This window comes from Nyctereutes procyonoides, unplaced genomic scaffold (genome assembly GCF_905146905.1).
Source record: "Nyctereutes procyonoides isolate TBG_1078 unplaced genomic scaffold, NYPRO_anot_genome, whole genome shotgun sequence".
NCBI lineage: Eukaryota > Metazoa > Chordata > Mammalia > Carnivora > Canidae > Nyctereutes > Nyctereutes procyonoides.
Window position 1 is genome coordinate 48,957,874 of NW_026575135.1, and position 15,457 is coordinate 48,973,330.

Below are 15,457 nucleotides of genomic sequence, written 5' to 3' on the forward strand. Positions count from 1 at the left end.
GACACCTGGCTGCACATCCCAGTCACCTGAGGTGCTTTTTCTGATTTCCAGCCAGTGTCTGTGGGAGAGAGGCCCTGGATTCTGTCTTTTCAAAATCTCCCCACCTGAATGAGATGTAGCACATCGTGGGGTGGAGTCGCCCCTGGTCCCCTGGAACTGCCCATCCAGTCCAACTCCCTCACTTTACCTGTGGGAGGACTGAGACCTCGAAAGGGGAAGTTGACCTGGTGGCAGGTTAGAGACACCCAGGTCCAGACCCCACATGTCCTGGACACCAGGTCAGTTGCTCTTTCTGGTCCTGGGCTACCGTCCTTCCTTCTGGCTTTTATTTCTGTGACTTACATTAGAGGACTTTGAAAGGTTATTCTAAATCCTGTCCACAATGCCGTTCTAGGAGTCAGCTTAGGTCTGTCAACAGTGGGAGGGATTTAATGCCCCTCTGCAAGCTAAGAGGAGAGCATGTGGCAGAAAGAACAGGTTCTGCTTCAAAACAGGTGAGGAGGTCCATGTGGTAATGATATCAGCACACCTGCTGCGTGGCTGGTCTCTGCTTTTAACTCTTTTTACGCAACCCATATAATAGAAGGCTGAGGAATATCAGTAATACAACATTGTAGAAAAACTTGGCAACACAGACAGGCAAAAGGGAAGACAAATTTTACCATCTGGGAATAACTACTAAAGTTTTGGAAGTCTTGCAGTCTTTTTTTTCTTTGCATATAAACCCTCTCTCCCCATTGTATACACACATACACACATATTTGTCACACACGTATGTATATTTATGTTTCTTTAAATAGATACAGGATAATTTTTACTTTATCTTTGGGGAATTCTCAGGTTGACAGCCTTAGGAGGCAGGCAGGATGTCATTATATTTGTTTTACAGAAGAGGGCGCTGAGGCCCAGGGGAACAAAACAGCACTGTCCATGTCACCCTGCTGGTGACAGCCGCCCAGGACAGGATGCCAGCCCTCCTAGCTTCTGGTCACAGTGGCCAGTCTGAGGCTGAGACACTGCTCTGCTTTTCAGGGGTCGGGGTGCTCAGTGGACAGCTGTATGCCACCGGCGGGCATGACGGGCCCCTGGTGAGGAAGAGTGTTGAAGTTTACGATCCTGGAACAAACACCTGGAAGCAGGTGGCAGACATGAACATGTGCCGGCGTAATGCAGGTAATACAGCCACTCTGTCCTTCCGTCCTTGTGGGGTGTGGGTGCAATTACTAGCTGTAAAAGAAGGGCAGAGGGGAGAGACCAGCAATGGCTGTCTAACAGAATCTGGGCTGGAACTTGTACCCCAAATGGAATTATCCCTTCGACAACTAGGTGCTGAGTTAGGAGAGGGGAGAGCTGGGGAGCACAAATGCTAGCCATATGGTCCCCCACTTAGATGCAGGGGCTGATAACTTTCACTGTACACGTGTGGACATAGACTGAAGAAAGCCCTCTTATTGCCACCAGAGCCTCCTTCCTAGTGGCCCTGTTGGGTAGTTGAGCACAGGGCTATGTGGACATGGCCAGTCAGTGACACTCGGTTCTGTGTTTCCTTCGCCAGTACCTGGCTTTGGAGTCTTCTCACTTCCTATCTGAAACCTGTCTCCTTTCTTGTAGGGGTAACCAGGCCCTACTTCATTCTCCAGTGGGAGCACTTATCATCATCCTCACTTTGTGCTTCCTAGCTCTCTGTCCCCTCCACCTTTTCCTTCCTGTGGGAATGATTTTTCTCAGAATGTTTAAATCTTTATTACGGAAGCCTGACATCCCTATTACACTCTTCCCTTTGACAGCTTTGCCCTATAGGTCGTGTCTTGTGTTGGTTTATCTTGTTTTATGCCTCTTTGCTCTAATGAAAGTGTTGGCTTAGCTTAGCTTCCCAGCTGGAAAGGCAAATAGATGACTTTCAGGTGGATTTATTTCCTTTACACTCAAATGATCTGTTTGCTAAACTCATTTGTAGCTTACATGTTGAAAGTGTAAACAGAGGGGAGTTTATTAATTTGCCCATTGCCTGAGCCTGCTATGATACAACTTGGCATTTTGCCTTAAGCCAGGTGAGCAAGGGATTGCAGAGCCTCCGAGACAGCCAGTGTATCAAGAATCCAGGAATTAAGTTTAAATGGAAATATGTATATACATACACATTCACATACAGATATTTCTCTTTTTTTATAGCAAAAGTGGAATCCTACTGTAATGCTGTTTTATAACTCGCTTTTCTAATCCACTTTACAATCTTTCATGATTATCTTATTATAACACAAAATAGATTTACATGGTATTTCAAATGGCTATATCACAATTTAACTCATTTACTATTGGACATTTAGGTTATTTCCATTTTTTCTCTAGTCATCCTTTTGTGTTATAAATGGTCCTTTGGCTAATCAGTGCATGCATCTAAAATTACTTCTCTAGAATATAAGTCCAAGAGTGAAATTTTTGAGCCAAAGGGAGCATATTTGCTTTCAGTACCACCCAGGAAAGTGGTACATTGTATCCTCTCAACCAGTATTTGAGGTTATCTTCATCAATACTTATAATTACTACTTTTTTGAACATCGTCAGCCCCTTACTGTAATTTTGAAAGAAGACGTAGTGTATTAGACTATGATTTTTTAAACTCTCGATGAGGAAAATCGTGTTTTCCTCTTTTGGACTCCTGCGGCATGAGATCTTGTCCTTAAGCCAGCTCTCCGTGAGATCAGGGCGGGAAGAGTGCCTTGTCTCTGGGAGCTATGTGTGGGTTCAGATCCAAGTCATGTGAAGTTATCACAGACACAACTGTTAGACACTTGGTGTGGCTACACCAGCGTCTATTAGCGAAAACTTACAAGCGAGTCAGGAGTAGTGTATGTGAGATTCCCTGAGCATAGCTCAGTCCGCACATGGCACATCTGCATGCTCCAGTAGAGAGGAGCCCATACGATGATACTCTAAGTGTTTATAGAGTCAGGGGCCAGGTATGTCCATGGGAGTGTATAGTGGTGAAGGCTCCCTGGTCAGAGAAAGGACCTTCTCAGAAAGGAGGATCGTTGGGGCCTAGTGATTGTTGTTGGCATGTTCTTCTGTGGAGTACAACTAAACCTCTGAGCTAGGGGAGGAGGAGCGCCTCCAGGGGACATCCAGGTATGTTTCCCATCCATTCCGACCCCTTTGTGGCTCCTGCTGTAATGTTTCCTGTGGCTTCTGATTCCCAGGCGTCTGTGCGGTGAACGGGCTCCTGTATGTGGTCGGAGGGGATGATGGATCCTGCAACTTGGCCTCGGTAGAGTACTACAATCCTGTCACCGACAAATGGACACTGCTGCCAACCAACATGAGCACGGGGCGGAGCTATGCAGGTCAGTATGCTTTACCCCCGATTCCACCTTCCCCCCCACCCCACTCCTACACAGGAGATGCAGGGCAGGGTGGAGGTAAGTTTGCTTAACTTAGGACTACGTGCCTCCTCCAGGGATAGCAGATAATTTTCAGAGGTCACCACTCCTTTCTATGCCTGCCGCAGATTCCTCTAATGAGCACTGGTTTCCCCAGTGAACCTGAATGCAGGCCCAGAATTCTTTTTAACACCCATGTTCCGGGGAGCCACTTCCACCTGCCTCAATTTGTCATAAGAGGTTTAAAAATTTCATTGCCATTTCTGGGCTACCAGGTACAATAAGATACAGTCCTTGCCTTCCAGAAATTTAATTGGAAAGATAAGATTTGTCTACATGAAATAGGAGATACAAGACAACGTACACATAACTTCTAAATGGAATGTGCTATGCTGTACATACTGTAAGGCATGACAGGTGAGAACTTCCTGGAGGAAATGAGCCATGATCAACTCTGAAGGTGGGCCCCAGTGACATGGCTAGCTGCCCTGTGCCACAGGGTAGTGTGTTCAGGACCCTGTACACGTTCACTGCCATCTTTTCAAGAATGCTCTGGGTGCCTGGGACTGGTTCCTTCCATTTTACAGATGATGAAACTGGGGGTTGGAGAATATAAGTATCCTGAACAAGACCACATAGCTCAAAAAATGACAAAATCAGCATTCAGACTCAGGTCTGACTCATGAGTCCATGCCCTCTGGACCACCACAGCTGACGGGGGAACACATTCCAGGCCAGATATGCAGGCAGGAGTAAGGAATGATGCTGCTACAGGGGCTTATACCTGGGGATTGTGCGTAAAGGGGTTGGTGAGGTTTGGGAGGCCGGATGTAGCTAGTGCCGCTGACAATGAGGGTCTATAGAGAGACACACAGACTCATATACACCTGAGGTAGCTCAGCAGCTTGCATCTCATCTTCCAGGAACTGGGATAGTTAGAGCTTACAGTTATTTATTGAGTATATTACTGAGCACATAGCAATGCACCCTAAGTATCTTATAACCACTGTCTCCTGAAGTGTACGTCATGACTCCAGTGGTATTCTTACCCCTTTTATGCATCAGAAGGCCAGTCATTCATTCTTGTTTGGATGTCAGTACAAAGGAAGACTGTGCCATGCAGGCTTGAAGGAGTTTTTACATCACATTTTGTCAACATAGGCTCTCAGTGGCAGTGACTTGATTTTACTTTTTTCCCTTGTTTAGGATTTTCCTCAACTAAATATAAAAGATTTTAGAGACATGTTGGTCTTAGAGTGATTCTTTTCTTGAGGTTAATTATTAAAACTAGTATTTTCAAAACCGTAGTGGGAGGAGCAGGGCCTTTTTAAGCATGAAGTGGCGAGGCCAATGAGGGATTGATCCCTCCTTGGGCTCCTAGTGGGCCTTAATGAGAAGGGAAGATTTAGGTATAAAGTGGTTAGAATTTCACGAATGTGAGGAGTATTTCATGTCGACTTCTTTATTGTCTGTCCACTCTAGAAGCAGATGGGAGAGGGAGAAGCAAACATGTAGTCTGTCCTCAAATCCATTGACTGAATGAATCCATTCTTTTAGAATCTAAAGAAATTGCCTGAAATGCAGAGACATATGGATAGTAATTCATTTGGAGTATTACTTATGATAAGCAAAGATCTGAGAAGTACTTAATGTCTGAGATAAGGGAAAGAGTGAAATTGTGGTATATTTAGATGATGAAAGTTTTTGGGTGGCTTCTGGGTGGCTCAGCGGTTGAGCATCTGCCTTTGGCTCAGGTCATGATCCCGGGGTCCTGGAATGGAGCCCCTCATTGGGCTGTCTGCTTCTCTCCCCACCTCTGCCCACTGCTCTGCCCACTTGTGCTCCCTCTCACATTCTCTCTGTCAATAAATACAATATTTTTTTAAAGTGTTTTTTAACATCATGAGAGAATGTTTGTGCCAGAGGTGAGGGGAGGTCATCATGCAAGGTATGTACCATGCGAGCTCAGCCAAATCATCCTGGATCATGAACGTTTGAATAGCTGCTGCTTAGAGAAGGGAGTATTGAAGTCAGATCTCAGTGGGAGTTCCAGTTCTGCCACTTGGCTGGGACTCTGGGCAAGGTAACTGGTCTGACTGAACTTCCTGTTTTCTCATTTGTAAAATGAGAATAAATTCACACCAAGTGTCTTACGGCTGTCATGCAGTGATATGTGGAATGCTTAGCACAGTGCCTCCCTGGCATGTAGCGCCCACTCAGTGGATGATCATGATTATTTTCAAAGGCTAGGAAATAGTCCAAAAAGATAATGATGACTCTCTTTGTATGAAGAAATTCAATTTTTTTCCTTGTGTTCTTCTGTGTTTTCCAGATTTCCTGTAATGACAATATTTTACTTAAAAAAATTATTTATTTGTTTTGAGAGAGAAAGAGAAGGCCAGAGGCAGAGAGAGAGAGAATCTCAAGCAGACTCCACATTGAGCTTGGAGCTTGACATGGGGCTTGATCCTAGGACCCTGAGACCATGACCTGAGCCAAAATCAAGAGTTGGCTGCTTAACGGATGGAACCACCCCAGTGCCCCAAGAATATTTTACTTTTATGATCAAAAAAGGAAGTTTGTATAAAACAGTACAGAGCCCTGCTTTTTTTCTCGCTCTTTTTTTTAAATCTTTCTTATGAAAGAATCCTGAGGTATGGGGCCCCTGGGTAGCTCCAGTGGTGGGGCGTCTGCCTTTGGTTCAGGGCATGATCCTGGGATGCTGGGGTCGAGTTCTGCCTCAGGTTCTCCACTTGGAGCCTGCCTCTCCCTCTGCCTGTGTCTCTGCCTCTCTCTGTGTTTCTCTTAAGTAAAAAAAAAAAGGGAGGGGGATCCTGAGGTGCAGGTGAGATGCTGTTAAAGCGGAAGCACATCCAGGTCTGGTGACTCAGGCTGCCCATCTTTGAGCTTTTCTATCTATACCTTTATCCAGAACTCACATGCAGGTATCTTAGCAGAATCTCACCACTGGGATATCCTGGCATTTCTTTAAGCAATGTTCTCTCGACCTCATCTGCAACCAGAAGATTTTATAGTTCTGGGAATATGCGAAAGTAAGGCTCCAGTCAGATACTCCGTACCAGTAGACCTTACCTATAAATTAGGATTTTGTTTAGGAAAGCAGATAGGTACTTGCTTAAATAAGGAAGGCATGTATCTGTCTCAGGCAGAAGGAAGTCCAGGGCTGGCCTAGGGCTCAGACTGTCATTGAAGAACCAGGTTTGTCCTCCCTTCCCTTTCCTGTTTTGCCAGCTTTACCAACAGCTACCGCTGCTGCCTTGGGCCATGTATCAGCATTCTTCCAGGCGGGGCGGCAGACAGAGCCAAAGCTGTGGCCCTGGCACATGTGCCTTCCAATGGTTTTGGCCAGGACTGGGTCACGCGGCCCTTCCAGCTGCAAGGCAGTCTGGGAAGCCGAGTTGAATAACATACTGGTCTCTGCATTTGAGGATAGCAAGTAGAAGGGAGGTTGGCTGAGTCCACCTACAGTATGTGCCACGTTACAGAGACCATCTAGGGTCATCTGTGGACTCACGAAGCTACCCATACTTGAGTATGGTTCAGTTTGGCTAATACCATACCAAAGACTGATGTGTCTGGACTGTTTTTCCAAGTATAACATTGAGCACTGGAGGGGTCTTTCAGTCAGGTGACATCAAACATTATGGGAGCTCAGCCTGAAGAAGTCCATGGATTTGCCCGAGACCACGTTGCAGCTTGACTGGTGGCAGGGCTAGCACTGGCATTCAGCTTTTCTGACTTCAGTGAAGTCAGTTCACTCTTCTTTTCAGTTCATTTCAGTGTCTTGTAAAAGTCGGCATGAATCACTGTCACTTCTCTTAAAGTGATAGAGAGAGCCATGGAGCTACTTCTGGGCAGCCAGTGAAGGTGGGGAATGTCATTAAGCTGAGCTCTGAGGCTGGAAAAGGAGTCATCATGACGAGAACTGTGTCCATGTGATAATGTGAAAGGAGACCACTAAGCTGTGGTGCTGAAGGACTGTGCTTGTGAGCTCACGTGTCTTGCTGAGACTTGACTGGGCCACTAGAGTGGGAAAGAACCAGCGGCTGGCAGTCTGAGTTCTCAGGCCCCGCAGTGTTTGGATACCAACGTACCCGTTTCCCTTGACTGGGCCTTTGGGATGTCTTGGGCTCATGAACTCCATGGGACTCTGAATAACTTGGAAGAAGCTAAGTCGGTAACTTTCTCTCCCTTTTTTTTAGGTGTTGCTGTGATTCACAAGCCCTTGTGATCCCCACTCCCACTGCCAGGAGGTGGAGGAGGGGTGGGGTGCTGCATGTGACTCAGAACAGTGGCACCATGACTGCTGGGTGCCACTCACTGTGAGAAACAGCAGTGGAGTCAGAAGTGCCCTCCTCCGATGTGGCAAAGTGGTGTCTGGCCTGAAGACTGGTGACCTGTCTCCTGCTCCCCTGAAGCATTCAGGCCTCCTCCCAGAGCAGTGGGTTCCTGATAGCTCGAGGCAGCACCTTTGGGCTTTACTGTGTGTTTCTATGGGAACACCTGAGAAACCTGTGTGTGTGTGTGTGTGTGTGTGTAGAACATGGTGTTCCACTAGGTTGGGGGATGTGTGACAATCTACTGGATTTCTTTACTACTGATCCTTCTGTGCTAGAAATCAAATCACAGAAACCTCTCTTCTGGATTTACCCCATGGGAACCCTGAGATTACTAAAGCTGCTGTCTTCTGGAGGTCTGGTTGAACAGGCCAGGAATGTCCAGAAATGACTGGTGACAGGGGCATTGCTTTGACCATGCCTATAGACTGGCTTTGACTACTGGCACTGTCTGCAGAAGAGCTGGGCATTATTGAATCTGCACTGTGTCTTCTGTGTGCTAGAACTGGGAACAAATGGGTTCCTTAGCCCCTCCCAATGGGTGCTCTTCTTTGGGCTCTCTTCCAGGAAGTAAATGAGAACCGTCTAGTCCTTGATGTTTGGGATGCTTCTGTGTCTCTTCAATTGGAAAAACTAGCTCTTTGGAGAAGCCCCGAGTATGACACTGGAGAAAAAAAATATGTACACATGAAAGACAAAAACAAAACAACAAACCAAAGTGGTAAGGCAGTTCCTGCCTCAAATGGTCTCAGAGAGGATCCTACTTCTGAGTTTTGTTGGGATAGACAGTGCCCATTTATACTTATTACCCAGGCTTAATTATTCACAGCATCCTGTTTTACTCTCAAAAGTGTTCTTGGTTTGGAGGATAAGTAAAAGGTCACCCTACCTCCAAACCCAAAGATAGTTTTGCCCCTGCCTTGGGGTCGTATGTGATCTAGATGGACATGGATGACTTCAAAGGAGTACACCAGCTGGGGCTGACCCTCAGCATTTGATGGCGATGGTCAGATCTGTCTGAGGTCCTCGTCTTCCTTTCCTTGTATTCTCTCTCCCCTTGTTCCAGGGCCTGCCTCCTCTCTCCAGCCCTCATAATATTTCCTTCCTCCTTGTTTTTCCTGAGAGAGAGAAGGTGGTAAATACCCTGAATGTGTGATCTCTTTCAGGGTTACCTGCATTTTAAAAGGAGCTTGGTGAAAGCTTTGCTAATTCACAGGCAAAAATTATTAGTGACAGAACTTCAAGCATTTGGGGGTGGGTGGGTATTTGAGGACACATGGAATCAATTTTCATTTAAAAAAAAAAGATGTGAAACTGTTCCTCAAATTGCAAATCACTTATGTTGGAATTTGTGGCATAAGAAGGAAAGGTCTTGTGTCTGGAGAATAGTGTCGCATTGTCGGGGCTGGGGATTAATGCTCCCTGGTGTGGTGGTCCATTTACAGGAGTCAAGGGGCTTTGTGGAACCTGATAAGGGACTTCTGGTATCACTGGGCTACTTCCAAGCAGATAATAAAGGAGACTGGCACCCTCCCAGCTCACTCTGGCAGGAATAAAGCCAGTAGCCTCCCTAGTAGTTGGCTGCTTTGTGTATTTAATGCATATTTTTGAGCACTAAACACTCAACTCTCTTGATGAAGAAAACGTCTTCTGATGTTGAGCAGATATTTCAGTGAGACGTTTGGAGGGCAGCACTGAGGCATCTGGAATTTTTAGCGGCTTCGGAAAGAGGCTAAAATATCCAGCTTTGTTGGACATGGAGGAAATATTTCCAGGGGAATCAAGGCATGCCTTCAGTTAGGTGCTGGCCACTGGAGATGACAGTGGTTTCAGAGCTCTGCCTTGGCTTGGAAGCTGATGGAATGAGCTTCTTGTTGCCAGTGTTCTTCCTCTCGGCCTGAGGAAGGTTTGGGGCTTCCTTTTGGTTTCTGGTGGGGATGAGGCTGGGGGTTGGGGTCCCATGTGTGTTGTTCACACAGCTTCTGATTTGAGATTAAAGGTGAACTTCCCACCCCCTCTCCGAGCACCTGGGAGCTGAAATTTCATGCATATGTGGGAGAGGTTCTTGTTTTTCATCTGCCTAGAGTGGGTCCCTTCCCTCAGAGCTCACCAGCCGTATTTTCTGCGTTTGGAGTTTTGCTATTGATTCCACGTCACAGCTCCCCAGGAAGCACTGCCCATTTGCCAATAGTCCTGCTGAGGCCACATTCATTTCATCCTCATGCGTCCTTTCTCATGGGGACTCTGACACTGGTATGTCACCACCAAAAAGCCATTGGGCTCTAGCCGCCCACAGATGCCATTTAAAACCTGCTGTCTCACTATCACTAGGTACGATTCTCTCTCCACAGTGAACACAACTGACTTGATTTCAAGTCTGTGCTGGTCACATGGTAGGTGAACCCCTTGCCGCGCCCCCCCATCTGGGTGGCCACAGCTGCTTGTGAATGCAGCTTTGCGGATGGCATATCTGAAAGCCGATCACAGTGATGAGATGGAATTGCAGTCCAAGGTTAGAAGCCGCTTAGATGCTGCTTGGATACTGATTTGGACAACACAGAAGTCAGACTCTGAATTCCAAAGTCACTTCTAAGTACTTAATGGCATCTCTCCTAAAAAGTTGCAGTATTATGCAAATGAAGCTGACCTCATTTTCTGCTATGCAGTAAGAACACTTAATTCTCTTTAATGACAAATGAGTTGCAATATCCCCTAGCATGCTTTTCGAGCTGTGTTACTTTGATATCTGTTGTGTAATGTTTGTATATTCCTGAGCCAGATCCTTTCAAAGATTGCCTTTTTATAAAACTGAAGCTATAGCTTTCAGGCTAAACTTTTAATGTAGATATTTTTATAAGATAATTTTTTAGGATATTTGAATTGATTTTTATTATCCATGATAATGAAAAGTTCTGTTCCATAAGTCATTCACTCTTATAGGTCATGCCTGTAACTATTTTCCCTTTGCTTGTCACCCTCCAAAAACAGATTTTTCAGTAGTTCTGGGTAGATGAGTCTTTTTTACTTTGAGTCCTCTTTCTCATACTGGAAAGAGGGAGATTGCTGGAAAACACAATCACTGGTGTCTCTAGAATTGCTTAGGGACTAATGTTTAGCCTGACTCAGCAATTACCCTGTACTGCCTGGCCACTGTTTTGGAGTCCGTTCCTTGCAGGAGTGAAGCTGGTTGACCCATCTCCTGGTGTCTCTCACTGCCTGGTGCTGAGCAGCCTGGCATGCTGTAGCATGGAGATGCTCCAGAGAAAGTCTGCCCTCCAGTGTATACTCCCAGGAGTTTCCTAGGTCTAGTAAACTAGTCCTCATTCTTTTCTGTCCCGTTGTTCTTCTGAAGCTTCCACCAGCTAAAGGCTGGATGATGTCCCTTTTGGAAGCATCTTGTCTATAAACTTTAAAAGAGGGGTCACTCCTCATGATCATTAAGAATGTGTTAAGCATGTCCTTTACAGATGCTTATACTATACCTAAAACTTACTTGTTTCTTGAGCTTTATCTATATACTCCAGGCTCTATTTTATGTATTTTTCTGCCATTAGCCTCATTGAAAAAATCTTTTATTTTTATTTTTGGGACAGGTGCCATTTGAATTGCCTCCATGCTCCCCATTTGCACCTTTTTGGATCAGGTTGGGAGATTGAACAAACTCCTATTCCAGTTAGCTGGAGTTTTTAAGGTTTTGTTTTCCCGGAGAAGCAAGGAGGTTGGATTTTTTTTTTAAGTGTTTGCACTATTTAGAGTCCTAAGCCCCTCGTGTTAAGCTGTGCTGTGTGTGCTGTGTGACCAAGCAGCAGCACTTTTGACATTTGGGAATGGAAGAGACTTCTATAGTGGATAATCACAACTTCAGAGCCCCTACACAGCCTTTGTCATGGGGCTAAGTGTCTCATGGATATGGCATGAGCCAAGGGAGGAATGCTTGTAACTGTGGCATTTGGAGAAACAAATTATGTTCTTGCCTTGGGTTATGAGTTTGAAAATTATTTCCCCCTCTTTCTCAGTGGCATAAAAGGGCCCTTGTTCGACTTCTTATTTAATTTGTGTATGATGTATAAAATACTTTGAAAGAAGACTCAAGACGCTGAATGTGTATGTTTGTGTGGGTGCTCTGTCCATGTGGTTGTCCGTAGGCAACCAGACTTGATCACTGATGCCCTGTTAACACACTGCATCGGTAAGGTCCTTGATCTGCTCTTCTCTGCTTGGATGTTAGAGCCCATCTGTCTTGTAAAAGAACACTTGTCATATCCTCCATCAGTTACAGTGGTAGCTGAAGAAACCATTCCTCAAATGTATTATTTCAATAGGAATCAAGTTTTAGTTTCCCATACTTCGTGTTAATTTTAATAAAAGCTGAACTGTGAAAACCTTTCTCAGTTTTTCATTTCTATAGTCCAGGCTCTTCACTAGGTCTTATTCCTGTGTATCTTCAGATTAATTTTGTTTTCCTCTCTGACCTCAACACAGTACCATGCCCACAAAGATCTTCTTCAGTGAGTCCCAGAGAGGCCAGTCCCTCCAGTCAGTGTTTGGTGGTGTAGGCAACTGTCCAGCGATCAGGTGGGTGTGCTGGTCTTGGGCACGGAGAAGAGGAAAAAGAGATCTGGCTGTAAATAAATACTGATTTTCAGAAGTTTTTTAATAAGACCTAGAGGTTTTATAGACATCTTGTTTTTATTGTTACATATACAAATATTAGTTGTATTTTATTAAATATGTACAACTTTTAAATGTCTATTTATAAAGTATCAACATATATGAAATAATACTAGACTACATTTACCGAGTATGTGCTATGTTCCAGGCACTTAGGTAGTGCTTTACTTCTGTGAACGCATTTAAGGCTCATCGGTTCTGAGTGACTACTATCTTTTACAGATGAAAATATGAAATGCAGAGGGGTTAAATAACTTGCATAAGGTAGCAGTGCTGAAGGAGGCTGCTAAATGCAGTGATGCAGAAGGGCCTAGTTTTACCTCACATCCACTGACTTGGCTTCTTTCTGGCACAACTGTGTTTAAGTCCCTTTTGTTTCCTCCCTCCTTCTGGGTGGGGATGGGGACAGGTCTCCTGAGTTTACATTCTGCTTTAGGAGTAGAGAATCTTCCTAGCTTTGGCTCCACTGACTCCAGAGAACAGGGGATTTAGTAGCACGTGTATAACTGTTTATATTACAAAGGAGTTCCAAGGGATTTTTTTTTTTTGTTTCTCAGAAAAGTCTAGTGAGGTAGCCAAGGCAGGTGTATGTTGTGCAGTATGTCTCTACCTAGTGTGTACCATGGGCACTTCCTCAGTGGAGGGACTGGTACGTGTGGAACACGCAGAGCAGGTGATTTATTAGAAGTAGTGATTCTTTCTCTCATCATTCCCATTACACAGATGGGGCAATAGACTAGGAGGAGGTGAAGCAACTTGCTCAGAGTCCCAAAATCAGAGCTTGGATTCTATCACCCAAAGTCAGTTGGCTCTATACAACAGAATGACAGCAGTGGCTTAACCAAAGAGTGGGTTATTTTGCTCACATAAACGTGAATCCAGAGTTAAGCACTCCAGGGCTGACACAGCAGTTCCATGTCGTTGTTGGGATCTTGGGTCCATCTGTTTTTTTTTTTTTTTTTAAATCTTCCATCCTTTCCATGTTACAGGATAGATGCTCCACAGCTATTGCCATATCTGCAAAAAGGCAGGAAAAAAAAGGCAAGGGGCAGTACAAGAAAGAGGGCAGTGCCTGTACAGGAGAGAAAAACCTTTCCAGAAATCCTTAGTAGAATACTGCTTAGATTTCTCTCAGGGCCCTAGGCTGTGGGGGAGTCAGAGGAGGTGAAGGCTTTCAACTGGGTGCATTCCTGCTCCAGACGAACTCAAGAGTTGCACTGGGGAAAAGGAAGATGAAAATGTACGTTGAGTAGACAAGAGCTGTGTTGGCTACAAAGCTCCTCTTAGCTTCCTGTCTCCAAAAGCCATGTGGTTCCCTCTTTACCAGTCAGTTGATCCATCCTTTCACTTCTGGCCCTGGAATTACCTTGGCAAAGCACTAACCATATGCAGGGCTCCTTGTCATTGAGGGCTAATGGTGCTCCTTCTGCCCTTGGCCCCTGCTGAGGGGATTAAATGGGGGTCCTGGTGTAGTTCTCCTGTCAGATCCTCACTAGCTGTCTCCCTTGCTATATCGGCATCAGGGTGGATGGCTCTCCTGCAGGATGAATGAGAAATCCCAAGCAAAGTGCACCTTTAGGAGCCTGTCATTGAGGCTTTAGAGGCAGCTCATTTATCAGCTGTGCAAGTTTTCCTGAAGCACTGATTGAGGAGGCCTGTCAGCTGCAAGATCTATGACCTTTATCTCAAGAGTGACCCATGTATGCAGCACCATCAATCTTTCTGAGCCACAAACTGGGAGGCAGAGGCAGGTGAGATTTGGTGTTGGTCTCTTAGAGGCAATTTTCCCAACTCCTTTGTCCTCTTGTCCTCCAGGATGTCCTCACTTTTAATGGTGGCTCACTGGGTGGTGTCCAGGGCTGTGCTGAGCCCAAGGAGGTCAGGAAAATGATGTGCACAGTCTGGCTGCCAAGCAGCTATCCTAGGTCTGTTCTTGCTGGGTAAGGCTGCCGCCCAAGCCCTGGCCACAGAGCAAGAAGGGGGAGTATCTGAGCTCCCTGCACCTGGCTAGGGGGATATGTGGCAGCATAGAGGGCGTGGAGGGAGAGCCTGGAGACCTGGTCTCAAACTATCATTCGACAACATAGCATGGTTAAGAGCTTTGAGTCTGAGTTAGTGTGCATTTAAATCCCTGTTCACCCATTACCGGGCCCCCTTCCAGACTCTGTGAGGACAGACAGGTCAGTACAGACATCACACAGTAGCCACAAGGGAGCCCACACTGTTGGGGAGGTAGCAGCTCCCTCAAGGGTCTTCCTCTGAATCCAGACCTCACCTCTACCTTTAAACTGAAGCCTGGATCTGAGGTGAGAGGATCAAGGAGGGGAAAGGCTGGGGCTACACAGGGCATTCAAATGTATTTTTTCAGCCTCAGATCCATCATTTTAATGTAACCTGGCCTCCTATTTCAATGATTAACTAAGGAACTGTCTGTCTCGGCGCCTGCGATTTCTGCACAGCCCTGATAAGGAAGCCCATAAAAATCATCTTCAGGCACCCAGAGGAGGTTTTATGTGTGTCCCAGAAAGGCTGGTTTAATGTCTAGCAGCTTCTAGGAGAAACTTCCTGCCTGGATTTGGGAGGCTGTTAGATGCCAGGATCCTGGGAATGCAGGAGGACCACCCCCAGGTTGACCCAGGAAGGCCCAGGTAGACATGGGTGGGATGAGTATTAGAGCTGGGCTTTGCTGTGGTGCTATGTGACCCAGAGGTGCCGAAGTGGGCTCCACACCCTAGAACTGTGTCAATGGAGCAACTCCCACTGTTGGCCTGGGGGGCTCACTGCCTGCTCTTGCTGATTCTGTACTTTGTGTGTATTCAGTATATCTTAACTCATTCAATACATATTTATCCAGCTCTTGGATATCAGGCTCAGAGCCAGCTCTATAGATATGATACACATGAGAGGATCCCTCCCCTGGCAGGATTCCTGTAGAGTTGTGCAAAGTAATAAAGAGGGAATCACCATACACTATGGTAAGGGTAAGGGTAAGGTTAAGGGTAAGGGTAAGGGTAAGGGTAAGTAAAGGGGACTGTGGACACATACAGAAAG

General features: G+C 45.8%; 1 protein-coding gene across 3 annotated transcripts in view; it reads left to right on the forward strand.

Moving 5' to 3' along the window:
* KLHL3 (kelch like family member 3) overlaps positions 1 to 12,121 on the forward strand; it is a 115,594-nt gene extending 103,473 nt beyond the window's left edge. For all 3 annotated transcript variants that reach the window (XM_055302617.1, XM_055302618.1, XM_055302619.1), the window contains 3 exons: positions 1,033 to 1,173; positions 3,198 to 3,341; positions 7,601 to 12,121. In XM_055302617.1, coding sequence (XP_055158592.1) covers positions 1,033 to 1,173; positions 3,198 to 3,341; positions 7,601 to 7,629 — 314 coding nt within the window. In that variant the 3' untranslated portion in view covers positions 7,630 to 12,121. The remainder of the gene's footprint in view (positions 1 to 1,032; positions 1,174 to 3,197; positions 3,342 to 7,600) is intronic.
* The last annotated feature ends 3,336 nt before the right edge of the window (positions 12,122 to 15,457 follow it).